The sequence below is a fragment of the Lepus europaeus genome, chromosome 4 (genome assembly GCF_033115175.1).
Source record: "Lepus europaeus isolate LE1 chromosome 4, mLepTim1.pri, whole genome shotgun sequence".
Taxonomy (NCBI): Eukaryota; Metazoa; Chordata; class Mammalia; order Lagomorpha; family Leporidae; genus Lepus; species Lepus europaeus.
Genome location: NC_084830.1, coordinates 110,954,529 through 110,975,069, shown reverse-complemented (window position 1 = coordinate 110,975,069; position 20,541 = coordinate 110,954,529). Strand labels below are relative to the sequence as shown.

At 45.0% G+C, this 20,541-nt stretch overlaps 1 protein-coding gene across 1 annotated transcript in view; it reads left to right on the top strand.

The window, feature by feature from the left end:
* The first annotated feature begins 2,241 nt into the window (after nucleotides 1-2,241).
* DOCK2 (dedicator of cytokinesis 2) overlaps nucleotides 2,242-20,541 on the top strand; it is a 439,395-nt gene continuing 421,095 nt past the window's right edge. Inside the window, exon 1 of the mRNA XM_062189655.1 lies at nucleotides 2,242-2,323. Within this exon, the coding sequence (XP_062045639.1) occupies nucleotides 2,281-2,323 (43 nt within the window). The 5' untranslated portion in view covers nucleotides 2,242-2,280. The remainder of the gene's footprint in view (nucleotides 2,324-20,541) is intronic.

Sequence of the window (20,541 nt, the reverse complement as noted above, 5' to 3'; positions counted from 1 at the left end):
CCCCAAACCACTCTCAGGGTAAATAATATGCTAGAAGGACTCATAGAGCTCACTGAAACTGGTTAATTAGTATTTACTATAGGGAAAGTATACAGATTCAGTTCAGGTAAGGGGAGGACTGTATAAAGCAAGAGACACCAAACCCTTCCACTGTGCTCTCCACAGGGAGTCAGGATGTGTTGCTCACGTGTGACACAGGTGTGGAGTACTGCCACTCAGAAAGTCTGACAGGAACCTTGGTGCCCAGGATTTTTCCTGGGGCTCTATCAGATAGGCATGATTGATTGTTTACATGATTTATCTTAGTCTCCTGATCTATTGATAGTTTGTGTCCCAAAACCACTACCACAACATTGGTCTTTATGGCATGGTTAACTTCCACTATTAAATCATGGTTTTAGATTATCCAATGTAACCCAAGACCTCTAGACAAATAATGACATTCCAAGGGCCTCGAGATTACCTCCCAATAGCCAAGGACAGAAACCAAACCTCTTCTGGTACAAGGTTTATCCATTACTGCATACCACCTGTGTGAAAGAATATTTCCAAAGCTGAACTATAAAAATGTCATTCTGGATCAGCATTAACAGATGAACATATGCAATCAATTTTGATGATAGGGAACATTAACTTTGAACTCTAAAGTGTTATTGCTTCCTTGAAATTTATTTTTTTCATTCCCAGATCTGTATTGCTAAAGAATATATTCAATGACTAATGTCATTTTGAGTTTTATTAATAAAAAAGTGTGGAAGCTTGTTTTCTCTCCTTATAAATAAGTACCCATATAATATCCTTGATTTTGCTTCTTAGCTTACAAAGACTAAAAATATTTACTATCTGGACATTTACAGAAAATATTTGCCAATCTCTGATGTATAGTCCCGATTTGGAGTATTGTTACAATCAGTAGTCAGTTTTCTGAACCAACTTGGCAAGGATATAGTCAGAATAATTCAATCAAACAGCAATTTCAGTGTAGCTGTGAAGTATTTTGTAAATGTTATGAATATCTACCATCAGCTGACTTTACTAAGTAAAGATTATCTTCACTAATTTGGAGAAAGCCTAATCCCATCAGTTGACGTGCCTTAAGAGGAGAACTTGAGGTCTCTTGAAAAAGAAGAAAATTCCACCTGTTGACAACAGTTTCAGTTTCTGTTGCTGCAAATTTTCAGCCTGCCGTACTGCTTTTCAGACTTGCCTAGGTGACTAAAATTGCATAATCAAATTCCTTGCAATAAGTCAATCTCTCGCTAGTTGACTGGTTCTGGTCCTCTGATGGAATTCTGCCTAGCCCAGTGGTTCTCTCTAAAAGACACCATCTCGTTTGTGCTACTAGAGAATCATAAAAGAGAGAATTCAGGTAAAGTTACTACTTTGTCATAGCTGCCAGCCTGCTGTGATACTGCGTCATCTGTCTTAAAGACTACAGAGTAAAGCAGAAAGGGGTAGTGAGAGTTAAGAAAGTTCAGAAAGGCTTAAATTTAACCTTATCATTGTGGATCAAAGAGACATTTGCGTTTCATTTGTTCCAAGAGCAAACACAAAATGCAGGAAATGTCTCCCTTAGCCTAACACAGAGGTCCCTTTTCCTGGGGTCCACTGCTACTAGCTCTTAGATCACTGTTGATCTCTTGGCCTTGTCTGGAAATGGTGTGTTTGTCTATTTTCAGAGGGGAGTGTAGTGAACTTTCATCAGATTTTTCATTGGGTTTGTGTCACCAAAAGGGCCCACAAATCTACGAATTACCTCTTGTTGTCACCTGCTGTGTACATTGCTTTCTCTAAGACTTAACAATCATCCCAGGAAGTAGGTCCCAGTATCTCATTTTGTAGGCTGAGAAGACTGAAGTTTCCATGAATTGAGGAATTTGTCCCAGTCTGGATTTGAATCTCAGCCTGACACCAAATCTCACGCTAAGGAGGTAGGGTACGGGAGTGTCTCTCTGGTCTCTGCGCTCAGGAGTCCAGAAAATTTTGCACTGTTGTGGTCTGGATGGCTCCAGGTTCCTGCCAGGTCTCTGCTCCCTCGCCCTGGGAGGTGAGAGGCTGCGAGTGACCCCCAGGTTTTGCGGGGGACCGCTAACCCCCAGCCTTCTCTAGTGTCCCTCGCCTCCGGAAGGGGGAGGAGGGCGGGGAGCCCCGGGGAGAGGAGGGCGGGCCCAGCGAGGGAGTTTGAAAAGAGGAAGGAAGTGGGGCCCGGCACAGCGCCTCACAACCCCCTGTCAGCTTCCCCACAGGAGGACGCGAGGCCCGCAGGCCCCCGGCCCAGCCATGGGCCCCTGGCGCAAAACTGACAAGGAGCGGCACGGCGTGGGTAGGTGCGCGCGTGGGACCGCAGTCGGAGCCGGGCAGGTGCGGGAGGGCGGCGGGCGGCAAGATGCTGTGCGACCTGGGGCGCGGTCAATGCCTCTGTTACAGGGGCTGCTTCAGGCTGCCTGAGGCCCAAGGGGCGGGAATGAGGAGCCGGGGAGGAGGTGGGCTTCCCAGCCCGCGGGCTGCGCCCTGCCAGCGCCTTCCCGCCCGCCGAGCGTCGCCCTCTCTGCCGGGCGCGTCGTCGCCTGCGACACGGGCCAAGCTGAGCGCCTGTGTGCCCGAGGGGTGGCCTCCATGGCCCCGTCTGGTGAAGGCCTGGCTGTCCTGCTCTCCCGGCCTGTGAGGCCCAGCTTGCCTGCCTCCACCTCTCCTAAGCCACAGGATCTCTCTGCCTCAGGCGGCCTGCTCCTCCTCCTTGGGCAGGTGGCCCCTGACTTGGCCGAGCATCCACAGGGCCTTGCAAGCCTGGGGCAGGGGGCTGGAGGGCGGGAAGGCGGGATGCTTCACTCAGCGCCCCGGGCCCCGTCAGCGTCAGCCATCTAAGCTCCCAGAGGCCTCTGCCTCCAGCTCGAGCGCGGGCGGAAGTGGTAGCAGGTAGGGCGTCTCTGAGTGGCCTCTGTGGTGCAATCCTGGTAAACTTCATTGTGCGCTTAAAGCTCATTCTGGAGATTGCTACACAGGCTGATAGCAGTCCCCACCCTGGAGATGGAAGATTCAGCAAGTGAGGCACTGACGGGGCCACTCCAGCACCAAGAGTGATGGGATGCAGGGGGTCCTGGTGACGAAGTGGTGTGGGGGGCATTTGAAGGTCAACAATTGGTAAGCCTTATCCTCAATGGGGTCTCAGTGTCCCCATCTGTAAAATGGAAAGCTTCTCTGATGCTGGCCCTCCTGGCTGGGGTGTGAGGCTAGTAACATTCACAAAGGGAATATTACTGTTCAACAAGGCAGACCAGGCAGGTGGAGGGACCAGAATGGCCTGGCAGATGAGAGCTGAGTGGGGACAGAGCAGCTGGTAGCAAGTTTTGCCTGGAGGGGAGGGTGCCTTAAAGGAATGATTGAGCCCCAGTAAGGCAGAGGACTTCTGTGAATGCCAGGCTGGGGAGTGTTTTTTGTTTTTGTTTGTTTTGTTTCGTTTTGTTCTTCCCCCATGCAAACAGTAAAGAGCCATAGAGAGTTTCTAAGCAGAGGAAGGGCATAAACAAATCTATGCTCAAGCCAGTGTGGAGAGAGGCTGGGTGGACAGAGAGCCCAGATGCCTGGGTGGTACGCAGGGGACAATGTTGGTGGTCCAGGGTAGCTAGGGCAGTTAATGGGCGATTGAGAGCGGTGGGACAGAATCCTACCCACCGCACAAGAGCTGTGTGCATGGCTGCTGTATGACCTTATAATGTGGTTATGAACACACGGGCTCTGTGGCCTATTCTTAGATTCCAGCTTCTAACACTTTAAAACCCCATGACATAAGGCAAGTCACTTACTCTTGCCATGCCTCAGTTCCCTTGTCTGTATAATGGGCATAATACAGCACCTGCTTTTCAGGGGTCTGGGAGGGCTAAATGAGTTGCACCTACACAGAGCACTCTGTATGAAATGTTATCAATTATTATTTTTTAGACATCCCTTTTGGGAAATTAGTCTACTGTGACAGAAACACGTGAGTTGGAAGTCTTAATTCTTACCTATTGCTCATTCTTAGGTGCCTGGGCTTCCCACTTTCTGATTCTTCAGCAGCTTATGATTGTTCTGAAATACCTGCTGGGCTGTTTGTTTAAGTTCATATGTGAATATCATCCTAATGCTTAGATGGCCATCTTGGTCCCAATTGTCATGGATGTGTTTGAATGAGCTTTGATGACAGTTTGTGTTTTCTAAGCTCCTGAGATCAACATGCTTGTAATAGCTGCTGTACTTTGAGATGACATATGTCGTCACCACAATGCTCTGCTAGTTTCTGAACCTTTGCACTCATTGTTGTGGTTTTATAAAGCTCATAGGCCTTTAATTTAATAGTCAATTACACGTGGGTGTCACACTCCAAGTCCAACAGCATATGTTCTGCAAATGGGGAGTGATAATGCTTATCAGCACCCAACTCCTGAGGAATCTGAGCGGAGACACCCCAAGTGCTCCCTTTAACAGGCACTTTCTTTCTTCTTCCCACTTCCTTTAATTGGTATGAATTGAAAAGCAGTCGGGCTGGGTTGGTGAACTGCTTAAATCTAGTCTGGTTTTAGTTCTCCTAGGAGAAAATCGCCCCTGTCCCCTGCTCCAAGCAGGACGTCATCAGCTTCTGTGTTGGTTTAAATTTGCAGTGGTAGAAGCTGGGGCTGGAGGGGGCTGTGACTGACATGTGACTGGGATACTTTCCCAGACCTCCCTTCAGCCGTTACTCCAGGGCATTCAGGGTTCCCTGACAACATACTGTTCTTTAGGTCAAAGCAGCAACTAGGAGGGTGGTAGGAGACATGGTGGACAGTGTGACCTGCCTGGATGGCACTGGACCCAGCACAAGGTCTGAGCACAGCAGATGTCCGGCAGGTATTTGTTGGATTGGATTTAGTGGCGGCAACGTCAGCCCTAAAGACAGCCTCACTGGCATGTTGAACTTCTGCAGAAATGCACCCCTCATGTCAGCTGAACCCTGAGGATTTGCTTGGAAAGTAGGATTTTACTCTTGCCTCACTTGTGTGACAGTGAGCGAGTTGTCTCAGGAAAGAATATTCCAGACAGAAGGAACAGCCAGTGCCAAGGTCCTGAAGAGGAAGCCTCTCTGATATGTGAGAGGCCAGTGTTGCTGGATTAGGGTAAGCCAGGGGCAGAAGAGAGAGTAGGAAACAGTTATATTCACTAATACCTTAGAGATATGCTAAGGACCTTGGCTTATACCCTTCATGGAAGGAAGGGTAGGGCATCGCAGGGTTTGGAGCAGAACTCTAGAATGATGTCTCATGTTTTAAAAGGATTGTTCTAGGAGTTTTATGGTGAGCAATAAAGGGACAATATATATGCTAGCAGGGAGACCAGTTAGGCAGCTACTGCAAAAACCTAGACAGAGATGCTGGTGGCTCACTTCAGGGAGGGGACAGTGGAGATAGTTATGAGCTCAGGTCTGGGTGTATTTGTTGTTTCTGGAGCAAATGGAGCAAATCCATTCTTTTTATGGATTGGTCATGGGTGTGAGAGAACCAGTGGAGTCAAGGGTGACTGGGAATTGCATATAGACCTCTATAGTTAAATTCTTTTTTTATTTTTTTATTTTATTTTTTACTTTTATTTAATGAATATAAATTTCCAAAGTACAGCTTATGGATTACAATGCCCCCCCATAACTTCCCTCCCACCCGCAACCCTCCCCTTTCCTGCTCCCTCTCCCCTTCCATTCACATCAAGATTCATTTTCAATTCTCTTTATATACAGAAGATCAGCTTAGTATATATTAAGTAAAGATTTCAACGGTTTGCACCCACATAGCAACACAAAGTGAAAAAATACTGTTGGAGTACTAGTTATAGCATTAAATCACAGTGTACAGCACATTAAAGACAGAGATCCTACATGATATTATTTTAAAAATTGATTAATTTTGTATGCAATTTCCAATTTAACACCAGGTTTTTTTTTTTTTCATTTCCAATTCTCTTTATATACAGAAGATCGATTCAGTATATGCTAAGTAAAGATTTCATCAGTTTGCACCCACACAGACACACAAAGTGTAAAAATACTGTTTTAGTACTAGTTATAGCTTCACTTCACATTGGACAACACATTAAGGACAGATCCCACATGAGACAAAAGCACACAGTGACTCCTGTTGTTGATTTAACAATTTGACACTCTTGTTTATGGCGTCAGTAATCTCCCTAGGCTCTAGTCATGAGTTGCCAAGGCTATGGAAGCCTTTAGGGTTCGCCGGCTTTGATCTTATTCCGATAGGGTCATAGTCAAAGTGGAAGTTCTCTCCTCCCTTCAGAGAAAGGTACCTCCTTCTTTGATGGCCCCGTTATTTCCACTGGGATCTCACGCACAGAGATCTTTCATTTAGGTCTTCTTTTTTTTTTCTTTTTTTGCCCCAAATGGTGGAGTTAGAAACGTGCCAGGGGAATCCAATACAATCCCATCAAGGTGGCATGTACCAATGCCATCTCACTAGTCCAAGTGATCAATTTCAGCTCACAATTGATCACTCTGATAGGTCTAAGAGTCAAAGGGATCACACAAACAAGACTAGTGTCTGCTAATACTAACTGATAGAATCATAAAGGGAAAAAATGATCCAACATGGGAAGTGGGATACACAACAGACTCATAGAATGGCAGATGTCCTAAATAGCACTCTGGCCTCAGAATCATCCCTTAAGGCATTTGGATCTGGCTCAAGAGCCCATGAGAATATTTTAGGCATGGAAAGCCAAGACACTCTGGAAAAAAAAAAACCTAAATTCTTTTTATTTTTAACTTTTATTTAATGAATATAAATTTCCGATGTACAGCTTATGGATTACAATGGCTTCCCCCTCCCATAACTTCCCTCCCACCCACAACTCTCCCTTCTTCCACTCCTTCTCCACTTCCATTCACATCAAGATTCATTTTCAATTCTCTTTATATACAGAAGATCAATTTAGTATATATTAAGTAAAGATTTCAACGGTTTGCACCCACACAGAAACACAAAGTGAAACATACTGTTTGAATACTAGTTATAGCATTCAATCACAATGTACAGCACGTTAAGGACAGAGATCCCACATGAGGAGCAAGTGCACAGTGACTCCTGTTGTTGACCCAACAAATTGACACTCTAGTTTATGGCACCAGTAACCACCCTAGGCTCTCGTCATGAGTTGCCAAGGTTATGGAAGCCTTCCAAGTTTGCCAACTCTGATCATATTTAGACAAGGTCATAAAAGACAGGGTGAGGATAGTAACCAATGTTCCTAAGAGTGGCATAAACCAGGTCTGAACAATTATACAGCATTAAGTGGGGAAGAGGACCATCAGTACACACAGGGTGGGAGTAGAGCCATTGGTGGTAGAGTAGAGGTTATGATTACAAAAAAGGAATGAGGCCCAAGTGCACTAGACAGAGTCTAGAACAAAGGACAGAGTCATTATTAGAGGAGCTAAGAAAGGTGCTGTCTAAGCTACAGTTAAGTTTTCTGATTGAGAGGCAAATAGAACCTGACAGAAGGGGCCTGGTAATAATCTGTTGGGCTTTAGGCCTTGTAAGTTAAGAGGCCCAGACCTATCTATCTCTTCACATGGGGTACATCCTAAGGGAGGTGTGAACCACCTGAGGGAAGGCACCCTATTGACTTTCATTACTTAGCTGGCCTGGGAGGAGAGCTGGCCAGGTGAAGGCAGGGGGCATCTCTAACAAGAAATTTACAGTTCTGCCTGCAATGTTGCTGACCCTACTTGGCCATCCCCTCAGCTGCAGTGGTCACTTTGGAAGTTGGGCTGAGTGAAGGGCTTTTCAGCTTAGAGCCAATAAGATCTATGGCTCTGACGTGGGCATGCTTCGACTCCAGGGCAGGTCCATTTCCAGTGATCCAACTCTTGGCAGAGCTGCCAGGGCTCTTCACAAGCTGACTTCTGCTGAAGCCCAGGCTTACCACATTGAAAGCCACTGCAGTGGACTGGCCTGTTGGGTCTCCTTGAGGGCAGATCACTGTACAGATCAGCCATTAATAGGCCTGCCACCCATTGCTTCTGATGCCTAGCTTTCTTTTCCTCCTGGTTTGTGTTAAAGCAGACCAGAGGATGCAAGTCAAGGGAGTGCCCATGTCCCATCTCTAATCTTCGGTGGCCTGAACTACAAGTCTATAGTCACAGGCATGTTCTGTAGTAGTTTTTCTAAGGTAGACAATGCCCATGAGGAAAATTATATTCTCACTTAAAAACTTTCTTTCCCTTTGGTCTGAAAGGGAGGTTTTTTCTACTTACTGTTTACTTCGCTGATGGCGAAGTGAATCTAGCTATGAGATTATAATTTAAGCTCTTATTTTGGCTATGCTATTACAGAGAAATGTTAGCCATCTCTTTTATAAGGTCTAAAGATTAAATTGTGCGTCCTACAGATTCCTTTATAATAGAATTATTTTCCTACCTTGAAGAGAATAGAGAAATGAAAGAACAAGTTGGGCTTAGAATAGAGAAATGAGGGAGCAAGTCCTAGATTGCTTGCTGACAATAGCAATATCACAGGAATACTTAGCAAACAGTTTCAACCATTAGATAACAACTTAAGAAAACATTTACCAGAAGGTCCAATGCCTTCTATAAATTTTAAGAATCATGTATTTGAAAACACCTCTTAAATATCTAACATGGTGTAGTTTGTTTAGCCAGTAAACTTAAGCACAAACATATAAAATGTTTTTAGTTTCTTTCTACCAACAAGTATAAAACATATGATACAGAGATTCAGGTCACACGAATTAAAATGTATCTTTGATTAATTTTAGCAGCTTAAATTTATGGAAAATCTTATCTATAAGCCGATTAAAATAAAATTCTTAATAAAATTTTCCCATGTGGACATACAATATGTACACATGTATAACATAACATAATAGACCAATATAGCAATTTTAATAATAGCTTTTAAAATCTTTAACTCTTTTTGTAAATTGCCAATTGATTTGAAATGCTTTTTGTTTTTAGTAACCTCAGTTAACCATACTTTCTCTCAGTTGGTACTGTTAATACATTATTGGCTTCATCTGTTTACAGAGCCATCCCAAAGTACTGAATACAATAGAAGTGGCTGGAAAAAGTCCATAGGAACCTATAGGAGGACAGCTAAACTCAGAATCAACAATGCTTTAGTTTTATGAGTAGCAAATCATATATAACTGTGGATGACAAAGGACTTTAAGTTGCCATGTTTAAAATTATAAACTCATCAACCAACAAGAGGCACTTGCTTACTTCACAGTATTATTGAAAGCACCTGTAGGATTTTACAAGTATTTAACCCGATAGGCCTCTGGGGCTTTCTCATTAAGATAACTATCATGTCTAGTAACACAAGATCATTAGACTTTTTAATTCTCAAACATTTATATTAATAGCATTTTCCATTATAGAAACTTAAAATTTAGTACCACGTCACATCTTGACAGTACTTGTAATATAATCCAAATAGCCTGATTAGTTGGTGTCACTATAAGATGAGAGACATAGGTCCTTCAATTTTTTTTCAGTTGGGCCCAAACTGGAAAAACCGAAGTCCAAGATTTACTGGAAATTTTAGAGTCCAGATTGTTTGAAACTTTGATTTTTTGAATGCCTGTCAAGAATGCCAAGAAGGCTCAAAATCCAAAATATCTGGTTGAAATAAGATTCCTTAAAATCATGACATATTATAGACCAAATTTGATCATTGTTACAAGGTGATTATTGAAATCTTTAAAAATAAGCACATATTTAAATAACCCTTAGCTCTTAATAAAAATTCAGCTGTTTTTGAACAGTTAGAATGTAACAGACATCAAGAGAACATAATAGATTACTTTAACACATTGCTTTAACAGAGAATCAAATTTTAATTCTACGTCAAAGAGAAATTGAGCTTCCTGTGATCTTTTGCTGTGAGGTTTCCTTCCTTTACTTTCTTTCATATTGATGACCATGTTTCTGTGTTTCTGTGTGTAACACATCTTTAAGCATCTTTTGCAGGGCAGGATGAGTGGCAACAAATTCTTTCAGTTTCTGTTGGCTATGAAAAGTCTTAATTTCACCTTCATTCACAAATGAGAGCTTTGCAGGATATAATATTCTGGGCTGGCAGTTTTTCTCTCTTAGTACCTGGGCTATGTCTCGCCATTCCCTTCTAGCTTGTAGGGTTTCTGATGAGAAGTCAGCTGTGAGTCTAATTGGAGATCCTCTGAGAGTAATCTGACGTTTCTCTCTTGCACATTTTAGAATCTTTTCTTTATGTTTCACTGTGGTGAGTTTGATTACAACATGTCGTGGTGAGGATCTCTTTTGGTCATGTTTACTAGGGGTTCTATGAGCTTCCTGTACTAAGATGTCTCTGTCCTTCTCCAGACCCAGGAAGTTCTCTGCAAGTATCTCACTAAAAAGGCCTTCTAATCCTTTCTCTCTCTCCATGCCTTCAGGAACTCCTAGAACCCGAATGTTGGGTTTTAAAATAGTATCCTGTAGATTCCCAACAATATTTTTTAGATTTCTAATTTCCTCTCCTTTTCTTTGGTTTGACTTTATACTTTCCTGTGCTCTGTCTTCTAATTCCGATATTCTCTCTTCTGCTTCACCCATTCTGTTTTTAAGGCTCTCTAATGTGTTTGCCATTTGATCTATTGAATTTTTCATTTCATTATGATTTCTCATCACTATCACAGTTTCTTCTTCTACTAGTTGTTTCATTTCATTTTGATTCCTCCTTAATATTTCATTTTCGTGCGAGAGATTTTCTGTCTTGTCCATTAAGGATTTCTGTAGTTCAAGAATTTGTTTTTGAGAACTTCTTAATGTTTTTATCAATTTTTTGAGATCTGCATCTTGCATTTCTTCTATCTCATCATCTTCATAATCTTGAATTGGGGTGTCTTTTTCATTTGGGGGCATCATAGCGTCTTCCTTGTTCTTGTTACCTCAGTTTTTGCGTTTGTTGTTTGGCATGTTGGAGATATTTGGTTTCTTCACTGTGGTGTTTTTTCTTGTTATACTATGACTCTATATTAAGGCTTTAGATGGAGCCTTAGAGACTTGAAATGGGTGTGGCCTGAGAGCTCTGTTTGGTTCCTCAGGGTGGAGGGTGTGTCAAAGGTGACATTCCCAGGTTAGGCGTGGTAAATCTCTCTCTCTTTCGTTCTTTCTTTTTTTTTGGATTCAAAAGGGAGGTAATTCCACACAGCTGAACGGAATTGGAGGTAGTTAGCAGGCGAATGATATACCCACAGGAGCCAGAGATTGGAAGCTCTTTCCCAAGGACCACACAGGGAATCTGTGCTGCCCTCAGTGTGGGCTCCAATTATCCTACAGACTGTCACTGGGTTGCCAAGGTTACCGAATTGTAGCATATCTGGAGAGTACTCATGTGAATTCTGTGAGTTCTCTCCCCCACCGTCTGTTTTTCCACAGTCTCAGTTCATTAGCACCACACATTCCTTAAATCCTAATCTCCTGTTATTTCACTCCTCCCCCCAGAGTCAGGTGTTTCTGCTAGGCTCAGGGCCGGTGCAGACCTGAGGTCACCCTGCTTATGATGTATGTCCAAAATGGCACCTGCTCTTTGTCTTGCTTGCCTTTGAGAGGTAAGCGGAGAGAGAGAAACTCGTGTCCGTATCGGTCACTTTTTTTTTTCTCTCTCTCTTCTAGTTAGCCTAGTGAACTTTTCCCCACGGGGTTTCAAACCTCATTCCCACTAGTCTCCTCTTTCCGCTTTCCCGTTGGTGACTCAGGCTATTGAGGTTTGGCTCACCTCGTGTTCCAGCGCTGGTGTGTTGATTCTGCTGCTGGTGTCCCGAACTTGGGCTGCCACGCTCTCCACGCAGGTCCACTGTGAATCACTAGTTCTGGAAGAATTTCCTTTGCTGTTTCTTCCCCTACTCTTCCTTGAACCTGCAGTATCTCCACTTTTATTAAACTGTCTCTCCCCAGACTATCAATGTGCTCCCTTCCTATTCCGCCATCTTGCCGCTTTCCTCCTAAATTCTTTTTTTAATAAAGATTTATTTCATTGATTTGAAAGACAGAGTTACAGAGAGGTGGAGACGAAGAGAGAGGTCTTCTATCTGCTGATTCACTCCCCAGATGGCCACAACGGCCGGAACTACGCCTATCCAAAGCAAGGAGCCAGGAGATTCTTCCGGGTCTCCCACGTGGGTGCAGGAGCCCAAGAACTTGGGCCATCTTCTACTGCTATCCCAGGCCATAGCAGAGAGCTGGATCAGAAGAGGAGTAGCCGGGACTAGAACCAGCGCCCATATGGGATGCCTGTGCCTCAGGCCAGGGCTTTAACCCACTGTGCCACAGCACCAGACCCTATAGTTAAATTCTTGATCTAAGTGGTGACCAGTGTTTTCAAAAATAGTGCCATTACCTCACTGTTTTTTTTTTTTTTTTTAACAGCATGGTATATTTACAAAGGTTTGTGTACCATGTTTAACTTTCAGAATCAGATTGATTGTTTCTCAGCCTTTTGGCTAAGATCAAGTGTAGAATCAGACTGAAAAATCGGTGCTTTAATCTTAATTTCACAGATCAGGGAACTGAGGCACAGAGACCTTGCAGTTGTGCATTGTTTGAGGGCAGAGCTCTATTGGGGGTCAACTTTAATCCATCCAACCTCAATGCAGGATTGTGACAGGTCAAAGAACCAAGTAGTTATGTAACATAGGTCTCCTCTTGCCACAAAATTAGCATGTGGGCAGTTTTGCATTACTATTTCATCAAAGCCCATTCAAGGAAGCCAGTTGAGGTCTCTGGTAAAATGTGCTCAGTAACTATTTGTAAACATTTGAATACAGTAGACATAGCTGAGGTTTTCTTTCCAGTGTGTGAATTCTTGGATCCCGAAACTACCAAGGGTCAGAAAGCAATTCTTACTGCCTATTCAGATCAGTTCATACTTCGTACTAGTCCTGAGCTGAATATTGGATCCAGAGTCACCACCCTTAGGAAGCTTACAGGCTAGTAGGAATAACTCTTTCTTCATGAGGCAGCAGGAAGAACTATTATTAGTATTGATGTTCCTGACCCACAGGTTGCTATTCTCCAGTGCATAGTGTCCAACAGAGAGCAGGTACACATGAGTAGTTGACCGTATGGATGGCTGGATGGGTGTATGTGTGGATGGATGCATGGATGCGTGGACAGGAGGAGGGAGATGAAGGGAGGAAGACTTTTTCCGGGGGTCTCATATGATTCAGATGGACTGAGTATTCCATCTTGCCTTCATCTTCCCATTGTCTTTGCAACCCGGTCCCTTACCTATCCCAAAGAGTACCACAGTCATGAATGGAATCCTATTGATTTCTTCACCAAACCTGTAGTTGGCCACTGAACCAAGCCTACCTGTTTCCAGTCAGGACACCATTAAGTTGGGACACCATTAAGTTGGCCCTGCCCTGTCCATCACAAAATCAAGTTAATTTCCCATCCCTCCTCTCTGCACTTATCACTGCCTATCCCATACACCTGCTGAGGGGCTCACTATGGCACTTTCTCTTGCCTGTCCTCTGCTACTCCTTCTCTCTCCAGTCTCACTTCTTTCACATGGCCTCTCTTCCTGATGGCCCCTAGCTAGCTGCTGTGGCTCACAGTTTAGTGTTTCGTTTTTAAAATAGCTTGTTGTTTGTTGTATGTTCATGTTGTATCTTCAGCTTCATCTGTCTTCTCTATCTATCTGGAGGGATCCAACAGACTGTAAGAAACCCTATGCATTTGGGAGTGGAGAGCTGATTTGATTGATTTCATTATGAAGCTGTTCATCATAAAGCCTCTCTTCCAACCCTAGAGTGTATGTGTGTGTGTGTGTGTGTGTCTGTGCCAGTAGGAGTACTGGAAAAGAGAGAGTGAAAGCCTAGTATGATATTTTAGAGCAGGATTTATCAGCCAGAGCATTCCTGACAATGTGGGTCAGATAATTCTTTGTGATGGGACTTTCCTGCATATTGTAGAAATCTTGGCAGGATCCCTGGCCTCTATCTATAGATTCTAGTTGCAACCTGCTCCCACCTCACCGCAAGTTGGTACAAGCAAATATGTCTCTTGAGAAACAACATCGTCTCCAGTTCAGTATTTTAGAGAACTCATTGGAATCCTAACTTTCCTCCTGTTGTCACTTTGACCCACTAAAGAGCACCAGAAAGATGCAGCACATAAGGCCCAGCGTTGTGGCACTGCTGTTTATTAAGCTGTTGTTTGCAACACTGGCGTCTCATATCAGAGTGCTGGTGAGTCCCTCTTGCTCTGTTTCCAATCTGGCTCCCTGATAATGAAACTGGGAAGGCAATGGATGATGGCTCAGGAAAGCAACAGAAGATGGCCCAAGTACTTGGACCTCTGCTACCCATGTGGGAGATCCAGATGGAATTCTATGCTCCTGGAATCAGCAGATGGAAGATCTTTCTCCTCTCTGTCTGTCCCTCTCTATCATGCTGCCTTTCAAGTAAATAAAATGAATCTATTTTTTATTAAAAAAAATAGATGCAGCATATAAGTTGTTTTCATGATCCAGTGAGGGGCTCAAAGCTCCTGACATAGGGCAGGTGCTAAATACATCTTTCGATGAGCAGGGGGCAGATGGTGTTGAGGCTGAGTGTGTTTGCTCTGGAGTTAGCCTGTCTGCACTGAAATTCTGGCTCCCCTTCTTCCTTGCTGTGGCACCTTGAGCTCCTCCCTTGATCTTACACTACTTCAGTTTTCTCATCAGTAAAGCAGAAATATTGATAATTACACCCATCACAAAAATAGGTGGTTCTGTGTAAAGCCCTTGAAATAGTGTCAGGGACGTGGAAGTGTTCAGTAGGGATTAGCCGTTCTTGTGATTCCTCTGGTCTCCTCCAACTGCTGAAGGGGCCCCACCCCTTCCCTCCTTGGGCCCCTCTGGCTATGATTCTCTTGTCTCGTTCACTGCTGACTTGCACCACGTTTGAGCTCTGCTGGGTCTTCACAGTCGCCCTCCCTGATGCAGTGACATGTGGGCGGAGCCGTCATGCCTTGTCCAGGGGCTGCAGGCACACTGCTGGTGCATTTGAATTAGTACATTTCAGTTGACTGCAAGGTGCATTTGTTGGCTAGTTTCATGTCTCCCTGCTGTGAAGACTGCAGAGCCCGGCTCCAGGTCTGGAGAAGTGATCTCTGGGCAATTACATTCTCTTTTTGTGTTATTGTTTTTGTTCCTCTTCTACGGCCACTTGTCCAAATTCTATTAACACTTGATGTTGGCTGAAGCTTTTGTTTTCAAAGGTGACAGCAAATGGCAAGCCCTCCAATGAGGTATGGATCCATCTTGAAGGGTCACAGGGCACTTGATGGCTGTCATCAAAATTGGCAACCCAGCTGGGTCAGCATCTCTTGAAGCAATCTTGAGAAATTCAAGAGACAGCATGGCCAGAAGGGACACATTTGCCTTACTTGTTCATTCACATCCCTTCAGACCAACAAGTTTTTATTAAAAGCTCAGTAAATATTGATTTCACTTCTGCCATGGGCCAAATACTGCTCTCAGCATTGGGAATTCAGTAGTCAACATGACAGAAGTGGTCTCTACCTTATCTGAGATTGGAGAGAAAGAAAAGACATAAACAAGTTCAGTGTATATATTGTAAATAAAGTGAGACATCAGGCATGGTTGATCAGGGAAGCAAGGTCCTTAGACTCCGCTCTGGACTTGAACCCACTTTCTACCTCTTTCTTTCTTTCTTTCTTTCTTTCTTTCTTTCTTTCTTTCTTTCTTTCTTTTTTTAAAAGATTTTATTTATTTACTTGAGAGGTAGAGTTACAGACAGTGAGAGGGAGAGACAGAGAGAAAGGTCTTCCATTCGTTGGCTCACTCCCCAAATGGCCACAATGGCTGGAGCTGCGCCGATCTGAAGCCAGGAGCTAGGTGCCTCCTCCCGGTCTCCCATGAGGGTGCAGAGGCCCAAGGACTTGGGCCATCTTCTATTGCTTTCCCAGGCCGTAGCAGAGAGCTGGACTGGAAGAGGAGCAGCCGGAACTAGAACGGTGCCCATATGGGATGCAGGTGCCGCAGACAGAGGATTAACCTACTGTGCCATGGCACCAGCCCCTCTACCACTTTCTAGCTATGTGGTTATGGGCAAGTTCCTGAACCTCTCTTTTAGTTTATTTTATGTGACGTGGAGGGTATTACCTTGGGGTGTAACTGTGAAGATTCAATGAGCTGATTCAAGGAAAGTGCTAGGCATTTTGTTTGTTTCATTTATCACGTCAGCCCCAGTACCCAGAGCAGTATGTAGCACAAAGTCGATGCTCACATGAATAGGCAGTGAAAAATCATGGAGTGTGTGCTTGGGTATAATATATATATATTAGTCCGTGTTTTGTTACCATAGTGAAATACCCAAAGCAGGCTAACTTTATGAAGGTGAGAGGTTTATTTTGGCCCATAGTTCTGAAGGTTCACAGTCCAAGATCGGGGGGCCACACTAATTTGGTCTCCAGTAACAGTGTCCTTGCTGCCCAGAGTTCCAAGGTGGAGTAGCGCACCATATGTCAAGAGATAGAGAGTATCTGTCTCCGTCAGTCTGTGGTCACTCTCTCTCCTTATAAAGCCATCAGAGTTCAGTCATGATGATTCCATCCTGATGACTTAATCTAATCTGAGTCACTATCCAAACACCCCACCTCTTTTTTTTTTTTTTTTTTTTTTGACAGGCAGAGTGGACAGTGAGAGAGAGAGACAGAGAGAAAGGTCTTCCTTTTTTTGCCGTTTGTTCACCCTCCAATGGCCGCCGTGGCCAGCGAGCTGCGGCTGGTGCACCACGCTGATCCGATGGCAGGAGCCAGGTGCTTCTCCTGGTCTCCCATGCGGGTGCAGGGCCCAAGCACTTGGGCCATCCTCCACTGCACTCCCGGGCCACAGCAGAGAGCTGGCCTGGAAGAGGGGCAACCAGGACAGAATCCGGCACCCCGACCGGGACTAGAACCCGGTGTGCCGGCGCCGCAAGGCGGAGGAGACCAGGATAAGCACCTGGCTCCTGGCTTCGGATCAGCGCGGTGTGCCGGCCACAGCGGCCATTGGAGGGTGAACCAATGGCAAAGGAAGACCTTTCTCTCTGTCTCTCTCTCTCACTGTCCACTCTGCCTGAGAAAATGTGGTCAATAAATATTTGCCATTTTCATGGGGAAAGTGTGTACTGTGGACAGAATTCAGACTTCTGGATTTATCTATCTACATATCTATGTACCTATTTATCATCTATTTGTCTGTCTATCATCCATCTATCTTATTGGACAGGTAAGTTGTGTCTGCTGTCTGTGTCTCAGTTTCCTCCTCTGTAAATTTAAAAGAAATAAGCTTATCACCTAACATGGCACAGAACACAGAGACCCCACCCTAGTTGTTTCAGTGGTCTGCAGTGCTAGCAATGGTGTTTACTTTTATCTTATTTCTCTTGTTTTAGACTCCTAGTAAGCAGAATACTTCAGTATGTGACGGTAGAATTGGTGGCTAATTGATGGATTAGATTTTCAGGGTTGTTGGAAAACTTGTCCAGCACAAAATAGTTGTTCTGGTGGCTTGCCAACCTGGGATGTCCAACACAAGAGTCTTAGTTGGAGTCCACAACCCCAGATCGTCCCAATACCTAGAAACACCTCTTTGATCTCTGTGTTTGGTAGCAGTGGGCTTCTCAGTAAACAGACTGTTACCCTTGGCCCCTGGGTTTTGTATTTTTATGGAGACAGATGTCAAGTTTTCCATGGGGAATGTGCCCCTATTCTCCAGGCACAGAGATAGAGACACCTCTTTGCTGAGGGAAACTGGAGCAGGTGTAAGGCCGCCACAAAACACCAAACACAGGAGTTAAGGGAAAGGTTTATTGTCAGGTGGAGGAAGCCTGACGGACAGTGGGGAGAGGGCGGTAGAGTAAGCAAGAGAGGGATCAGGAGAGAGAGCATGTGTGCTGGAAGCAGGTGCTGTTATATGTTTGCCGGGAGGCAGGGAAGTAGGAGCAGTGAATATCATTAGGGTGTGGGCGTAGCTAACTCCTGTGCTTGGGCCATGTGGTCACCTGGCTTCCAGGACCGTGTCTGGGGCATAGATGGCATCACAGATAAGACTGCACGGTTTTACTAACAGTGGATATCCGAGGGGATGGCCAAGGGTCTGGGGGCGCTGTGGGCAGTATTCCCCCAGTTGTCTAACTTCTGTGGGTGGGCAATGGCCGTGGTGGGGCAGGCTATGTTACCAATAACTTTTGTTTATTTCCCATCTTATATTTCTCTCCTATTTTTCCCTATCCCTCACTCAAAAGTTAGGAGTGGTCAGGCCTACAGGGAATGGGGAAGAGGGTGACCTGCTATTATACAGGTCAGACACAACCAGAGGACCAGATAAGCAATCAAACTGTTTGAGATATTCTGGCTCAAAGTTTCCTGTTAGTCATTTAGCAAACTTAACAGAATTGGGTATTTGTATGCAAAGCCACTTCCTTTGTCAGTAATGTCTGCTTTTCCCCAAATGAAGCTTTGAGAACAGAAGCTCTCAAGCAGGGCACAAATACACTTAAAAATTAGATGCCAAAGTCAGTTTCATTTTCATATCAGCTAGTCCTTGGAATACAGACCTTCATATACAATACCCAGTTTCAAGACCTGTCCAAGACATCTTCTTAAGCCAAGTGATTGTGAGGTAGGCAGACATACAGGCTAAAATCGATTAGGTTTGTGAGCTGGAAGACCACGCCTTTGCCATGCCCCTGTGTGATCTCATGCCCCTACCTGGTCACACCTGGGTGCCCACCAGCCAATCAGGTTAATTAACCACTCCCCTTTGGAAGTGGGTTAAAATCGTGGGACAAGGTGTGTCCTGGCCTGTTCTTCCCTGGCCTCTTGCCAGGAGGGGGCTGGCTGTAGCCCTGCACCTCCAGGGCACCCTAGGCTTCCTGGCTTAGATGCTCCTCCACATGGCTGGTCCTGGTGCTCAGTATGAACCCAGATTTACCTCTCTCTCTTAGATAAAGCTCTCACTCTACTATGCATCTTTCTCACTAAATAAAAGCCTAAAATGTACCATGCTGCCTCGTTTATTTATGCTGGTATTTAGAATTCTTCTGTAAATATTAGGCAAGAACCCTCTCAGGTTTATTAATATTGGGGATTTATTAATAAGGATATGGTAGGGCCAGTGCCGTGGCTCACTAGGCTAATCCTCTGCCTGCGGCACCGGCACACCGGGTTCTAGTCCCAGTTGGGGCACCGGATTCTGTCCCGGTTGCTCCTCTTTCAGTCCAGCTCTCTGCTGTGGCCCGGGAAGGCAGTGGAGGATGGCCCAAGTGCTCGGGCCCTGCACCCGCATGGGAGGCCAGGAGGAAGCACTTGGCTCCTGGCTTCGGATTGACACAGTGCGCTGGCCACAGCGCACTGGCCGTAGCGGCCATTTGCGGGGTGAACCCATGGAAAAAGGAAGGCTTTTCTCTCTGTCTCTCTCTCACTGTCTAACTCTGCCTGTCAAAAAAGAAAAAAAGCATATGGTGATATTGTATGGCACCCCAAATTCTGGTAGCATACGTGGCATCCCAGATGGCACTTCTGGGGAATTTTAAGGGCCACATTTTTGTATAGATTTTAGGGGGTCATTCCCGATATCAATTGAACCTTCTCCTGTGACTTTACTAGGCAGACGGTGAGGGAAGGGATGGCTGGTGTAAGCTGAGAGTGAACAGAGGACAGAACACAGACATGCCCTACCCTCCAAACAGCTGATGGGCAGACCTAATCTGCTGGTGCCCTGGATCATTTTCTTCCTTTGCAAACCTGCACCGCCTTTGCAGTCCTGTTGAACGGAGGACACCAGCAAACTGGACTGTTCAACACGCCGTCGCCAGTGCTAGGAGGCGGGGTTGAAATCAGGCCAAGTGTGTGGGGAATGAAGAAGCAGGTCTTGCTTACACAGAAAAGAGGAGCCCCCGAGTCCCCTCAGGGCTCTCTCATGGTTCGCTTTTGAAGAGGGATTCCTTTCTTTCAGTGTGGAGTGACAATGTGATTGGTTGCAAACTGTAGGGAAGTAGCTTCAGAGGGGACATAAATTAGGAAGGAGTTAGTGTTGTCCTGAATGGCTTGTTTTGGGAGGTATTATAATACAAATCAAAGGAAAAGTGACCGCTGTTTATAGATCACTTACTGTGGCCAGACATGCAGTCAAGACTCTTATGTGCATTAGTCTCAGGAGCCCTTACAGGTAGGGGCCACTATGTCCTCCATTCTTCAGTTGGAGAAACTGAGACTCAGGGAGGTGAAGGCACTTCGTGTGGACTATAAAAGGCACAGCACTTGGGCAGGATGTGGGTTTTGTCATGCAGATCACAGGTTGGATGCCATCCTCTATGGCTGTCTTAGCTGGGTGGCCTTGGGTGGAGCGCAGCATAGGCCATTGCGTGCTGTAGTCCTGGGCTTGAGTCAGAGCCAGTAAAGGAGAGAACTGGCTTTAAGAGCTATAAGGGGGGAAGACAGGGGTTGGCTTTGTTAAGCTGCAACCTGTGATGCCAACTCAA